This window comes from Pongo abelii, chromosome 6, assembly GCF_028885655.2.
Source record: "Pongo abelii isolate AG06213 chromosome 6, NHGRI_mPonAbe1-v2.0_pri, whole genome shotgun sequence".
In the NCBI taxonomy this organism is placed as follows: Eukaryota; Metazoa; Chordata; class Mammalia; order Primates; family Hominidae; genus Pongo; species Pongo abelii.
The window spans coordinates 61,880,977-61,895,606 of NC_071991.2; the positions used below are offsets into that span (position 1 = coordinate 61,880,977).

General features: G+C 41.4%; 2 protein-coding genes across 2 annotated transcripts in view; one reads left to right on the forward strand and one right to left on the reverse strand.

The window, feature by feature from the left end:
- Nucleotides 1-2,390, forward strand: part of IGF2BP3 (insulin like growth factor 2 mRNA binding protein 3) — a 155,872-nt gene extending 153,482 nt beyond the window's left edge. Inside the window, exon 15 of the mRNA XM_024249765.3 lies at nucleotides 142-2,390. Coding sequence (XP_024105533.1) covers nucleotides 142-240 — 99 coding nt within the window. The 3' untranslated portion in view covers nucleotides 241-2,390. The remainder of the gene's footprint in view (nucleotides 1-141) is intronic.
- MALSU1 (mitochondrial assembly of ribosomal large subunit 1) lies at nucleotides 1,115-13,408 on the reverse strand. Its single transcript, XM_002818147.5, has 4 exons — nucleotides 13,005-13,408; nucleotides 11,594-11,772; nucleotides 4,642-4,723; nucleotides 1,115-3,240 (listed from the first exon to the last, which is right to left on the reverse strand). Exons 1-4 carry the CDS (start codon nucleotides 13,258-13,260, stop codon nucleotides 3,053-3,055), a joined length of 705 nt encoding a protein of 234 aa, XP_002818193.1. The 5' UTR covers nucleotides 13,261-13,408; the 3' UTR covers nucleotides 1,115-3,052.
- Between the last annotated feature and the right edge of the window lie 1,222 nt (nucleotides 13,409-14,630).

Consider the following 14,630-nt stretch of genomic DNA (forward strand, 5'->3'; position numbering starts at 1 on the left):
TTCAGAGACTACTAGCAAACTGACTAGTATGTATTTTTAATCATCAAATGGATTTCTATTTGAAATTGTTGAAATGAAGGAGTACAATAACTTTTAGTAGCTTTTGATCAAGTGGAATTTCAAAGCTCTGTCCTTTTCTAGGTTGCCCAGAGAAAAATTCAGGAAATTCTGACTCAGGTAAAGCAGCACCAACAACAGAAGGCTCTGCAAAGTGGACCACCTCAGTCAAGACGGAAGTAAAGGCTCAGGAAACAGCCCACCACGGAGGCAGATGCCAAACCAAAGACAGATTGCTTAACCAACAGACGGGCGCTGACCCCCTATCCAGAATCACATGCACAAGTTTTTACCTAGCCAGTTGTTTCTGAGGACCAGGCAACTTTTGAACTCCTGTCTCTGTGAGAATGTATACTTTATGCTCTCTGAAATGTATGACACCCAGCTTTAAAACAAACAAACAAAAAAAGGGTGGGGGAGGGAGGGAAAGAGAAGAGCTCTGCACTTCCCTTTGTTGTAGTCTCACAGTATAACAGATATTCTAATTCTTCTTAATATTCCCCCATAATGCCAGAAATTGGCTTAATGATGCTTTCACTAAATTCATCAAATAGATTGCTCCTAAATCCAATTGTTAAAATTGGATCAGCATAATTATCACAGGAACTTAAATGTTAAGCCATTAGCATAGAAAAACTGTTCTCAGTTTTATTTTTACCTAACACTAACATGAGTAACCTAAGGGAAGTGCTGAATGATGTTGGCAGGGGTATTAAACGTGCATTTTTACTCAACTACCTCAGGTATTCAGTAATACAATGAAAAGCAAAATTGTTCCTTTTTTTGAAAATTTTATATACTTTATAATGATAGAAGTCCAACCGTTTTTTAAAAAATAAATTTAAAATTTAACAGCAATCAGCTAACAGGCAAATTAAGAATTTTACTTCTGGCTGGTGACAGTAAAGCTGGAAAATTAATTTCAGGGTTTTTTGAGGCTTTTGACACAGTTATTAGTTAAATCAAATGTTCAAAGATACGGAGCAGTGCCTAATATCTGGAGAGCAGCACTACCATTTATTCTTTCATTTATAGTTGGGAAAGTTTTTGATGGTACTAACAAAGTGGTCGCAGGAGATTTTGGAACGGCTGGTTTAAATAGCTTCAGGAGACTTCAGTTTTTTGTTTAGCTACATGATTGAATGCATAATAAATGCTTTGTGCTTTTGACTATCAATACCTAAAGAAAGTGCATCAATGAAGAGATGCAGGATTTTCAACTGACCGGCAAAAAGCAAGCTTTAGCTTGTCTTACAGGATGCTTAGTTTGCCAGTACACTTCAGACCAATGGGACAGTCATAGATGGTGTGACAGTGTTTAAAGGCAACAAAAGGCTACATTTCCATGGGGCCAGCACTGTCATGAGCCTCACTAAGCTATTTTGAAGATTTTTAAGCACTGATAAATTAAAAAAAAAATAAATTAGACTCCACCTTAAGTAGTAAAGTATAACAGGATTTCTGTATACTGTGCAATCAGTTCTTTGAAAAAAAAGTCAAAAGAGAGAATACAAGAAAAGTTTTTGGGATATAATTTGAATGACTGTGAAAACATATGACCTTTGATACTGAACTCATTTGCTCACTCCTTGACAGCAAAGCCCAGTATGTACAATTGTGTTGGGTGTGGGTGGTCTCCAAGGCCACGCTGCTCTCTGAATTGATTTTGAGTTTTGTTTGTAAGATGATCACAGTCATGTTACACTGATCTAAAGGACTTACATATATAACCCTTTAAAAAAAATAACTTCTGCCTCATTCTTATTTCAAGATGAATTTCTATACAGACTAGATGTTTTTCTGAAGATCATATCAATTAGACATTTTGAAAATGATTTAAAGTGTTTTCCTTAATGTTCTCAGAAAACAAGTTTCTTTTGTAGTTTTAACCAAAAAAGTGCCCTTTTTGTCACTGGATTCTCCTAGCATTCATAATTTTTTTTTCATACAATGAATGAAAATTGCTAAAATCATGGACTGGCTTTCTGGTTGGATTTCAGGTAAGATGTGTTTAAGGCCAGAGCTTTTCTCAATATTTGATTTTTTTCCCCAATATTTGATTTTTTAAAAATATACACATAGGTGCTGCATTTATATCTGCTGGTTTAAATTCTGTCATATTTCACTTCTAGCCTTTTAGTATGGCAAATCATATTTTACTTTTACTTAAGCATTTGTAATTTGGAGTATCTGGTACTAGCTAAGAAATAATTCTATAATTGAGTTTTGTACTCACCATATATGGATCATTCCTCATGTATAATGTGCCCCAAATGCAGCTTCATTTTCCAGATACCTTGACGCAGAATAAATTTTTTCATCATTTAGGTGCATCTTGTTGTGTAATATGTTTTATTTTTGGTTTTCAATTGAATGTGAATGTTCTGAATTTGAGTTTTTCAAACTCTAGGCAGATTTCTGTTATACCATGTCCAGCCATGGTACTTAATGTGAACCTTGATAATACTCTTGCATATGAACTAAGAACTAGAGCTTTCAGAGTTTTTCCTAACACTTCGTTTACTTTCTTCTGTTACTGGAGTATTCTGGAAGGGTTACAGAAGTCCTCCTAGAAGAATATTATCACCGCAAAGAAAATATATAAAAATAGGACCAGTGGGCTATGTTTTATATTATTTTTTAAAATTTTTGCCATTCCATTAAACAGGGTTAAGATTTACATTTAAGCTAAATTAAAAATCTGAGCAGAGAACTCAAGCACAGGAGCCAGTGCTACCTCCAGGAAATTCTGATGACATTTCCAGGGATAAAGGCAGCATGTCATAAGTTTTGGTGGTAGAGTGTACTGATTTTTGGTTGCAGGTATTAGCTCACTTACCTACAGTCTCTGCATGCCAGTTAGCAGGAGTGCCCATGAGGTACACAAGCCTTGTCCTAAGAGCAGCCTAACCAAGGAGACGGGCTTTAGGAGCTGCATTTTCCAATAAGTGACTCAATCCAAATCTGAAATGACTAACGCAGTGCATAAAATATTTTATTCGCATTTTAACTCCACTGGAGTCACAGATGAAGTATCATCTTCTATTCCAAGAATGAAGTCTTCAGGTACTGTCTCAGGTGCTATTTGAGCTAACTGGTCATCATAAGAACGTAGAGTCCATAATTTCTCTAATTCATAGATTTCTCTGGTTTCCGGAAGCATCAAATGAATCACCATGCTGCCTATCAGGGACAGATAAGAGATACAATGAAGGAATAGTTAATTTGCTTTTATTCTTACCTTACAACACACACTGGCTAACTCTAGGAATACAGCAGTGGTTCTCAAGTGTGGTTCCCAGATTAGCATCACTGTGGACCCCATCCCGGCAAAAATACCACAGAAGTGATGCTATGCCTTTCTCAGTGTACCTATAGGAGGCATATGTCAATATATAACATTGCTGGTGATAGTAACTTTATCGAAGAGACTAAAGGTGTCAGGATTCTCTTCAGTGACAATTCTCCATGGGTAACACACTTCTGCACATCTTTTGTGCAAAAACACTGACTGCCTTTTGTTTTGACTATCCAAGAATGTTTGTATCATGAATATTCTTAACAGAAAGATACTGCCTCCCTCCAGGGCAAAGGGCAGCTTTGCTTACAGCAGCATTTCTCAATTAGGTAATAATGGTAATGTTTAGAGTCATTTTTGATTGTCACAATTGGAGAAAGGAGGATACTGCTAAACATCCTACCATGCACAAGAGACACCCCTCCCCGACGTGCAAAATTACCTGGTCCAAAACGTTAATAGCGACAAAAGTGAGAAACCATCAGAGCAAACGTAGGCCTGCTTCCTGCCAGTTAGTTATAAAATAACCTAGATACCCTCATCTGAGTTGCAGTTTTACAACTGTGTGTGCTGGTGTCATCTAGCCCGTGTTGCCCTATGGAATCCAGAGCTCAGGAAACCAGTACAAAATGGATGCTGGCTACTGCTGTTGAGTAATAAACTGTTCTTGTCTCTAACCCTCTAATAGTCTTCTACCAGTATCCATGAAAACTGGCGGGACAACGTATTAGCTTACAAGCAGAATAAAATCTCAGGTTCCTCAGTTCTTGACATATAGTTACGTTTTCCCCTTTGTAAATATTATCTTGTTAGGAGGTGCTTTAAAACTATGTACACATTAATACCCAAAGTTGTTAGATCTTTTCAAAATTCTACTCCTCTGCTCTTGTCTTTTCTTGTGCCTGGAATAACCTCATCCTCATCTCATTTACGCACTGCAGCCCCCAAACCTTCCTCTACCACTAAGGAATCTCTCCCGCCTCTACTGTGTTATCCTGTTGTCCACCACTTTCCTGATCTGTGTGGCTAGTAGATACACACCATGTAGTATATATCTTCCAGGAGCGCATTATCTAGGGTACTTTGGTTTGGTTAGGTGAAAATTCTACATGTGAATAAGACCACCTGGATTATAACTAAAAAAACTTTTGTTACCTTAAACACACTTCAAAAATCTTACCTGGAAATACATTCATCAATTTGATCTCAATCCTTTTGCAACTGAAAACAATTCAAGATTAGCATAGTACCAACAGTTACCTGTAAAATACGCCAGAATAACTTACCAAAATCCACGCACAGCCAGTCATCAGTGTCCTTCCCTTCTATCTTAACATGAGGGTCACGTTTACATTTCAGGTGTTTGTACTGCAAAAAGCCAGGTAGTTTATTAAAGGGAGAGGGGAGGGGGGAAGCCTGTTCTTGCTGAAGGTCTGGTTTTTTTTTTGTTGTTGTTGTTTTTTTAATCTTACTCATTTCTCATTGCTATACTTTGCCCTGTGATGAATAACTTAGGGAAACTATTTCTCCCTCTAAATCTTACCTTCACCTCTCTCCCGAATTCTCCTGCCCCAGCCCTTCTGAGAGGGTCACCCCATTCATTCACCAAGGTGCCTCTGAGGCTGAAAAAAGCTAAGCTCAGTCAGCATTTGGTACCCACCTACATCCATCACTTGTGTTCATCCCAGCTTCCCTTCACCTTTAGGGACTGCAGATACCACCTTCTATTTATAAAGCCAGGTTGTTTCAGTGCCATTGATTTCACCTCATCTGCCTTCATGACATGTTAATGGGACCCCATCATCCTATAAGTGTGTTCAGTTCTTTTGTTAAAACAGATACACTAATATCAAACAAGATGGCAATTAAGTAAAAACTGTTAAAAAAGACAAAGGACATCTCATATACATCATCCCCAAATCAAAGGAAACGATAATTAGGGCAGGAAAAAGACAAAATCAATGAAACTAGGATTTGGTTCTTAGAATGACTAAGAAAAAAGACAACTAAAATCTGAAATGAAAGAAGTGACACTACTGATTTTAGAGAAATGGGATTGTAAGAGTACTATGAGCAACTGTACACCAAACAGCTGGGTAACCTAGACGAAATAGCAAAATTTCTAGAAACACAACCTACCGGCTGAATCATGAAGAGATATAAAGTTTCAATAGACCATAACTAGTATGGGGACTGGATCAGTAATCAAAAATCCCCCAACAAAATTCCTAGACCAGATGGCTTCCCTGATGAGTTTTACCAAATATTTAAACAAGAATGCAATACTCAAATTCTCCCCAAAAAACTGAAGAGCAGGGAACACTTCCTAACTCATTCCATAAGACTAATACCCCCGATGAACATTTGATGCAAAAATCCTCAACAAAAATACTAGCAAACCAAACTCAGCACCATATTAAAAGGGTTATAGACCACGACCAAGTGGGATTTATTCCTGGAATGCAAGGTGGTTCAACATATAAAAACAGATCAATGCAATAACACCACATTAACAGAATGAAGAAAAAATCTATATGATAATCTGAACTGACGCAGAAAAGGCATTTGACAAAATTCAATACCCTTTCACAATAAAGCACTCAACAAAGTAGGCATAAAAGGAAATTACCTCAACATCATAAAAGCCATGTAAGAAAAGCACACAGCTAATATATTCAATGGTGAGACTGAAAGCTTTCCTGTAAGATGAGGAACAAGACTATGCATGCCTGCTTTTGCTACTTCTATTCAACACAGTATTGGAAGTTCTAGTCAGAGCAATTCGTCAATAAAAAAAAAAGGTATCCAAATTGGAAAGGAAGAAGTAAAATTATCTCTGAAGACAATACAACTTCATATGTAGAAAACCCCAAAGATTCCACACAAAAAAAACCCAGTTAGGGCTACTAAACAAATTCAGCACACAAAAATCCATCGTATTTCTATACACTAACAATGAGCAACCTGAAAACAAAGTTTTTAAAATTCCATTTACAATAGCAGAATAATCCTTTTTTTTTTTTAATTGAGACGTTCTTGTTTTGAGTTTCGCTCTTGTTGCCCAGGCTGGAGTACAATGGCGCGATCTCGGCTCACAGCAACCTCCACCTCCCAAGTTCAAGCGATTCTCCTGCCTCAGCCTCCCAAGTAGCCGGGATTACAGGTGTGCACCACCACGCCCGGCTAATTTTGTATTTTTAGTAGAGACGGGGTTTCTCCATGTTGGTGAGGCTGGTCTCGAACTCCCGATCTCAGGTGATCTGCCTGCCTCGGCCTCCCAAAGTGCTGGGATTACAGATATGAGCCACCGTGACCAGCCTAGCAGAATAATCTTAACCACAGGAGCAAAAGACTTGTACACTGAAGACTACAAAACACTGCTGAAAGAACTTAAAGATGCCAGTAAATGGAAAGATACTTCATATTCATGGATGGGAAGACAATGCTGTAAAGATGCCAATACTACCCAATGCAGTCTACAGATTCAGTGCAATCTATATCAAGATCACAGTATTTTTTGAAGAAACAGAAAAATCCAACCTAAAATTTATGTGGGGCCGGGCATGGTGGTTCACACCTGTAATCCCAGCACTTTGGAAGGCCAAGGTGGGTGGATCACCTGAGGTTAGGAGTTTAAGACCAGCCTAGCCATAATGATGAAACCTCATCTCTACTGAAAATACAAAAAATTAGCTGGGCATGGTGGCAGGCACCTGTAACCTCAGCTACTTGGGAGGCTGAGGCAGGAGAATTGCTTGAATCTGTGAGCTGAGATTGTGCCACTGTACTACAGCCTGGGCAACAAGAGCAAAACTCCATCTCAAAAAAAAAAAAATTATATGGACTCTCAAGGAACCCCAAATAGCCAAAACAATCTTGTAAAAGAACAAAGTTGGAGTCTCATATTTCTTGATTTCAAAACTTAGAACAAAGCTATAGTAAACAAAACAGTCTGAAACTGGCAAAAAGACAGACATGCAGACTGATGAAACAGAATACAGAGCCCAGAAATAAACCCCTGTGCATATGGTCAAATGATTTTCAACAAGGGAGCCAAGACCATTCAATGCACAAAGGACAGTCCTTCCAACAAATGCTGCTGAGGAAATGTCCACATGGAAAACCTTACCACTTACAAAAACTAACTCGAAATGGGTTAAATATCTAAACAGGAGATCTAAAACTATAAAACTCTTAAGAAGAAAACAGGGAAAACATGATAGTGCTTTGGCAATTATTTATTGGATATAATACCAAAGACACAGGCAACAGAAGAAAAAATAAATTGGACTTCATCAAAATTAAATACTTCCGTGCATCAAAGGACACTCTAAAAAGAGTAAAAAGGCAACCCACAGAATGGCAGAAAACATCTGCAAATCACATATTTGATAAGGGATTAATATCCAGAATATATAGAGAGCTCCTACAACTCAACAACAAAACAACAAACAACCTGATTTTAAAATGGGCAAAGAGTCTGGGCAATATAGTGAGACCCTGTCTCTACAAAAAATAAATTAGCTGGGCATTGTGGAGTAACTCCTACCATTCTACCTTCTGTCTGTATGAATTTGACTACTCCTACTCCTCTAGTCCTAGCAACTTGGGAGGCTGAGGTGAGAGGATCACTCGAGCCCAGAAGTTCCAGGCTGCAGTGAGCTATGACCACACCACTGCACTGAAGCCTGGGTAACAAAGTGAGACACTGTCTCTTTAAAACAAACAAAAAAGCAAAGGACTTTTCTTCAAAGAATATATACAAATGGCCAATAAGCAAAAGAAAATATGCTAATCCTTAGGGAAATACAAATAAAAACCACAATGAGATATCACTTCATGCCCATTAGGATGGCTATTACCAAAACCAGAAAAGTGTTGATGAGGATGTGAAGACTGGAAACTCTGCACTGCTAGAGGAAATGTAAAGTGGTGTAGCCACTGTGAAAGAATACAGGAGCTCCTCAAAAAATTAAAAACATTCAGCTTTGTGCTAGGCTGGTGAACAGAAAAAAAAAAATTAAAAACAGAATCACTATATGATCCAGCAATCCCATTTCTTTGCACATACCCCAAAGCATTAAAAGCAAGGACATAAACAATTTTTTTTTTTTTGAGACTGAGTTTCACTCTTGTTGCCCAGGCTGGAGAGCAGCGGCACAATCTCGGCTCACTGCAACCTCCACCTCCCAGGTTCAAGCGATTCTCGTGCCTCAGCCTCCCAAGTAGCTGGGATTACAGGCACCCTCCACCACACCCAGCTAATTACTGTATTTTTAATAGAGACAGGGTTTCACCATTTTGGCCAGGCTGGTCTTGAACTCCTAACCTCAGGTGAACTACCCACCTTGGCCTCCCAAAGTGCTGGGATTACAAGTGTGAACCCAGCCTTTTTTTGGTTTGTTTTTTGTTTTTTTGTTTTTTTTGAGACAGCGTCTTGCTCTGTCACCCAGGGTGGAGTGCAGTGGTACAATCTCAGCTCACTGCAGCCTCAAGCTCCTGGGCTCAAGCAATCCTCCACCTTAGCATTCTGAGTAGCTGGGACTACAGGCACACACCACCAAGCCTGGCCAATTTTTTATTTTATTTTTTGTCTTTTTTGTAGAGATGGGGTTTCACCATGTTGCCCAGGCTGGTTTCAAACTTCTGAGCTCAAGCAATCCGCCCACCTTGGCCTCTCAAAATGCTGGGATTACAGGCATGAGCCACTGCACCCAGCCTCATGAACAGTATTTCTATACCCATATTTATACCAGCATTATTCACAATAGCCAAAAGGTGGAGGCAATCTAAGTGTCCATCAAAGAATAAAGGGATAAACAAAATGTGGTATATACGTAACATAGAGTATTATTCAGCCTTAAGAAAGAAGGAAATTCTGGCACATGCTACTACATGGATGAACCTTGAAGACATTATGCTAAGTCAGATAAGTCGGGCACAAATCTATGATTCTACTTTTATGAGATACTGAAAAGTAGTCAAATTCATAAGAGACAGGCAGTAAAATGGTAGCTGCCTAGGGAAGGAGAAATGGGGAGTTATTGTTTAATGAGTTCAGAGTTTCGGTTTTGAAAAATGAAAAAAGTTCTGGAGATGGATGGTGGTAATGATTGCACATCAATGTGAAGGTACTTAAAGCTACTGAACAACATATTTTAAAATTATTAAATGGGCTGGGCACAGTGGCTCATGCCTGTAATCCCAGCACTTTGGGAGGCCGAGGTGGTCAGGAGTTTGAGACCAGCCTGACCAACATGGTGAAACCCCATCACTATTAAAAATAGAAAAATCAGCCAAGCGTGGTGGTGGGTGCCTATAATCCCACCTACTCAGGAGGCTTAGGCCGGAGAATCACTTGAACCCGGGAGGCGGAGGTTGCAGTGAGCTGAGATCGAGCCACTGCACTCCAGCCTGGGTGACAGAGCGAGACTCTGTCTCAAAAAAGAAAAAAAGATTAAACAGTAGATTTTACGTTATATATATTTTACCACAAACAACAAAACTTTCTTGCCTTTGCATTTCTCTCCTCATCTAAAATCTTTGTAAAGGCAATTTCTATTTCTTTAATTCTTTCACAGAAACTTCTCTGTAAAACTTCCCATTCTTTTTACATCTGCAAGTCCAATGGTCACTAAGTCTTCTTACTTCATCCCACTGTTACATGTGACAGAGACCCTGGTATGCTGTCTTTATATCTCTTCTTTATGCTTTCCTAGTTCTCTTCCTATCTCTCCAATTACCCCGTTTTTGGCTTCTTCTTCTGCTCTGTCATGTTGTACCAGGGTTTTGTGTACAGGCCCCACCTTTTTCTATTTTACAACCCTTCTCTGTACAATCTCGGCTACTCTTGTGGTCTTCACTGCCTCCCCTATGGCCAGTTCTCAACAGACTAAGACTAAGAAAGGCATGATGGCCCTGTGGAATGGTACCAGAGTCAGCGAGGGGCTTCCAAGTACACTTTCTTCCTCATTCTGATTCAGATTCAGTGCAACTGGAAAACAATCCCGCTTTCTTTCCTCAACGAGACCTGTAAGGGCAAGGACTACATCTTTTTTGTTCTTACCTTCCCAATACCCCGTACAGTGCTTGGGAACACTGGGCATGCTCAAATCTTTGAATGAAACTCCAGGCCAGCACTGTCCAACAGAACGTTTTACAATTATGAAAATGCTTTATGGCCGTCCCATATGGTAGCCATTAGCCACACGTGGCTATTGAGCATTTGAAATACAGCTCATACAACTGCAGAACTGAATTTATATCTTATTTATTTATTTTTGAGACAGAGTCTGGCTCTGTCACCAGGCGGGTGTGCAGTGGCACGATCTCGGCTCACTGCAACCTCTGCCTCCCGGGTTCAATTGATTCTTCTGCCTCAGCCCCCCGAGTAGCTGGAATTACAGGGACACGCCACCATGCCCAGCTAATTTTTGTATTTTTAGTAGAGACGGCATTTCACCATGTTGGCCAGGACGGTCTTGATCTTTTGACCTTGTGATCCACCCACCTTGGCCTCTCAAAGTGCTGGGATTACAGGTTTAAGCCACCACGCCCGGCTGAATTTATATTTTAATTTATAATTAAATAGGCACATGTATCTAGTGGCTACCGCAATGGATAGTGCCTCTAGAAATCCCTCTGGTTATACTGTCTTCTAGCTTGCCTCAGGTTATAAAATATTATCTTCCGGCCAAGTGTGATGGCTCATGCCAGTAATCCTAGCACTTTAGGAGGCTGAGGCAGGCGGATCCCCTGAGGTCAGGAGTTTGAGACCAGCCTGATCAACATGGAGAAACCCATCTCTACTAAAAATACAAAATTACCAGGGCGTGGTGGCGCATGCCTGTAATCCCAGCTACTCGGGAGGATGAGGCAGGAGAATCGCTTGAACCCGGGAGGCGGAGGTTGCAGTGAGCCGAGATGGCGCCATTGCACTCCAGCCTGGGCAACAAGAGCAAAACTCCATCTCAATTAAAAAAAAAAAAAAAAAAAAAATCTTCCTTGCGGTCACGAGAGAAAAGAATTAGAACTATCCTAACTCAACAGGGCTGGATATTTGCTCCTATATCTTTCACTATCAAAGAACATAACATGAATTCATGCAAATTCTGAAAATTTGGGCTTCTTCTGTAACTTTGTATGATGGGTTTACTCTCTAAGTGTTGCTCCTTGGCCTGATGCACTGTCACTATTCCACTCAGTTGATGGTCCAAAAGAGAAAAGAAAGCATCCTACCATTTTCACAATGTAGAAGGCCATGGCATGTAAGTGTCGGGTAGAAGTTCCGCTACCAATCACAAAGTAATCTGTATATCTCATTTCTGGAGGAACCTGGATCACACAAATGTCTCTTGCATTTTCTTGCCTCAGAAGTGAAACCATCATGTCGATGTCAAACTTGGGACCAGTATGATCTGAAATGCACAAATAGTTGTTTGTATCAGGACGGCCAAGCAGATAGACCTGTATGCACCCAGATGCCGGCAGCTGACTGTTCCTCCATGAGGGTGTTTAGATCCAAAGTGTTTTTACAGATAGCAGGGCAAAGGCCTCCTGGAAGCTGAACCTGGGCAGTAGTATCATAGCAGCGCTCAAGTTTTATGGTCAGGGTGCTCAGATTACGCAGAGCCACTATACATCCTTCGCTATTAACCATACTCAAGTAGAACCAGACATCAGTGACAAATGACTTTCTATTGACTAATACTTAAAAGGAGCAATACACCACAATCACAGAAATGCTGTACAAAGAAAAACAGCACCACAAGTTGGGTAGCAGGTGATATCCTGGAGCATATTAAATTGAATCTCAGTCATAACGGGTCACAGAATTGTGAGCTGGAAGGGCTCTTAGGTAGTATCTGGTCCACAACCTTCAACTGAGAGATGAAGAAACTGAGGCCTAGCAGAATTACTGTGGCCTACGATCAGTCACTGAAAGAGCTACATTTTTAAGTAATTATTATTTTGAACCTTCAAGTTTTCATATAAAACCACTGGTTTATTAACAACTGTTACCTGTGAAAATCTAATTTTTTTTCCCGTAAAGATTTAGATATTCTGATCTTCAGCTTGGAGTATTACAGGCTGTAAATTTAAAGCTCGCCCAAGTTCTAAAGCCGACTCCAAAGGACCTAGTAGCTAAGCCCACTAAGGCCTCTCCCTCTCATACTCTACATTCTTAGATGTGATCTGTTTACCATTCTTAAGTTTCTAAAAACATCAGCAATAACTAGAGGATATTAACTTGGATCCATCTCCTACTTGGCGCTTCCTACGCACCCCTTCGCACCCAGACCCTGGCTCCTCAGAATCCTCAAGCCCCAACAGTCCCCACAAACCCATTTCCCAGGATCCTAGGAAGAGCGTAAAAGGAAGTGAGGACGGTGAGACTGTGATGCCAAGGGTGGGAGGTGGCCGTCCGGGAGGCCGGGATTTTGCAGTTCATCTCTTGCCCTCAGTTTCTTCACTGTGAAACGGGAAGGTTGGCGCCAACAACCTCTGAAGTCCCTTCCAGCTCTGGATGTGCAGAAGTTTTGTGACTCCAAGAGAAATGCACAAAGAGGGGAACCCAGAGCCACCTTGGCTGGGACCTGACTCCAGACTGCCCGGAGAGGGTCGCCTTCGTTCTCCCCCACGCCCGTACCTGCCGCGTCCGATTCTGGGCGTCCCTCGTTGACCGTCCCCTCCGCCAGCTCCTCCAGCCCAGGCTCGCTGTGCAGGCCGCGGACAAAGTTTGGGGTCTGGCAAGCCCGGCAGAACGCTGCTCCTACGGGAAGCCGCTGCACGGCCAGCAGCCGAAGCCCGGGCTCGGCCCCAACCGCGGACCCCGCCATCGAGGAAACCGCCCTGCGCCACATTAGTGGCGCGAGCAGCCGCGCCACACGGCCGCCCGGCCCCATAGCAGCAGCCTCGCGTCGCCGTCGCGGGTGGGTGGCACTTCACGGAGCCCGGCCGGGAAATTCTACGTCGATGCGTGGGCGGAGTCAAGGCCTGAAGGACGGGCCATGGGCGGAGTCTGGAGCCCGTGAAGACGGCAGTGACCCGGAAGAGCTAACTTGGGGATTAGGGCGTGCGGGAATAAAGAACTGATGTTGCTTGCCCACCTTGCTTTGCTTTGTGTCGCAGTGGCGCATTACGTTGTCACTTTTTTTTTTTGGACTCTGTCCACTAATGTAAGCCTCATGAAGGCAATAATTTTTGTTTCATTTTTAACTCGTCTCCACAGCACCTAAAACAGTTCCTGGTACTGAATGTCCAGAAGTTGCTGTTAATCTGATTAGGCTGGGATTAGGACATATAATCTACCCTCTCTCATTACTAAAAAATATTCAAGATTCCCTTGCAAATTTGAAATCGCACGAGGAAAATCTGTTATCCTGGGCTAAAGTGCGGTGGGAGGCAGAGGTGTAAAGGACCATTTGGAAACCGTTCTTAGGTCAGCCCATCATCTACACTCCCTGTATGGAGGAGTTTACGCCCAGGGGCGGCACTGTGGGGACCAGCTCTGTAAGAATAAGGAATTCTGAGGTGCCAGCTGCGGTATTAAGTCACAGGACTTGAGAACTGCGATGGATCCCTGGCGCGGGTGGGGGATTGGGGGGTTGGGAGGCATGAGGCGAGGTAGGGAAGCAACTTGCCCAGGTCATACACTTAACCGCGTCAGAATCAGAAGCCAGTTTCTGGCTTCTGAACTCCAGGCCTGCTAACTGCTGAAAGGAAGGCTTCATAGAGCGCAAATATTTCAAATGCCTGAAACAGTGCCAGACACATAGCAGGCACTCCAAAAATGTTTGCTACATTATTTTAAATAATTCCAAGCACTAATTTTGGGAAATTTTTTTAAAATACGGAAATTAAGCATTTGTGTATATCACACCAGATATGTACAATCACTTCAAGTTATTTTTGAAAAGAAAAACATTACAGATTAAGTTTCCTTTGTCCAATTTTAGCCCCATCCTCAATTCCATTTTTCCATAGGCATGAACTTGGCTTTTCTCCCAGCTTTTGGCATCCATTCCGTGTTCCCACCCTTCTCTGAACATCCCAGACCTGCTTTACCACCTGTATTTGCCAGCTCATTTAATGGGTCATTATCCCTTCAAATCTCCCAAACCCTGGACTTCATTCAGTCCAAGATCTTCATACAACCAATGAATCTGTTGTCAAAATCCTGCTTATGTTACCTCCAAAATGTTTGTGTGAGTCCAGCTTCTTGTCTTCATTTCCAGTTTCTTCCTTAGTCCAAACCCTCATTAGTTCTTGCCTA

What these genes read in the sequence shown, in the direction of transcription:
- MALSU1 (XM_002818147.5), bottom strand. Translation starts at nt 13,260, where the DNA reads ATGGGGCCGGGCGGCCGTGTGGCGCGGCTGCTCGCGCCACTAATGTGG. An exon ending in CCCAGAATCGGACGCGGCAG is followed by an intron (nt 11,773 to 13,004) that starts GTACGGGCGTGG and finishes TGTGCATTTCAG; the next exon opens with ATCATACTGGTCCCAAGTTT. An exon ending in CTGGCTGTGCGTGGATTTTG is followed by an intron (nt 3,241 to 4,641) that starts GTAAGTTATTCT and finishes TGTCCCTGATAG; the next exon opens with GCAGCATGGTGATTCATTTG.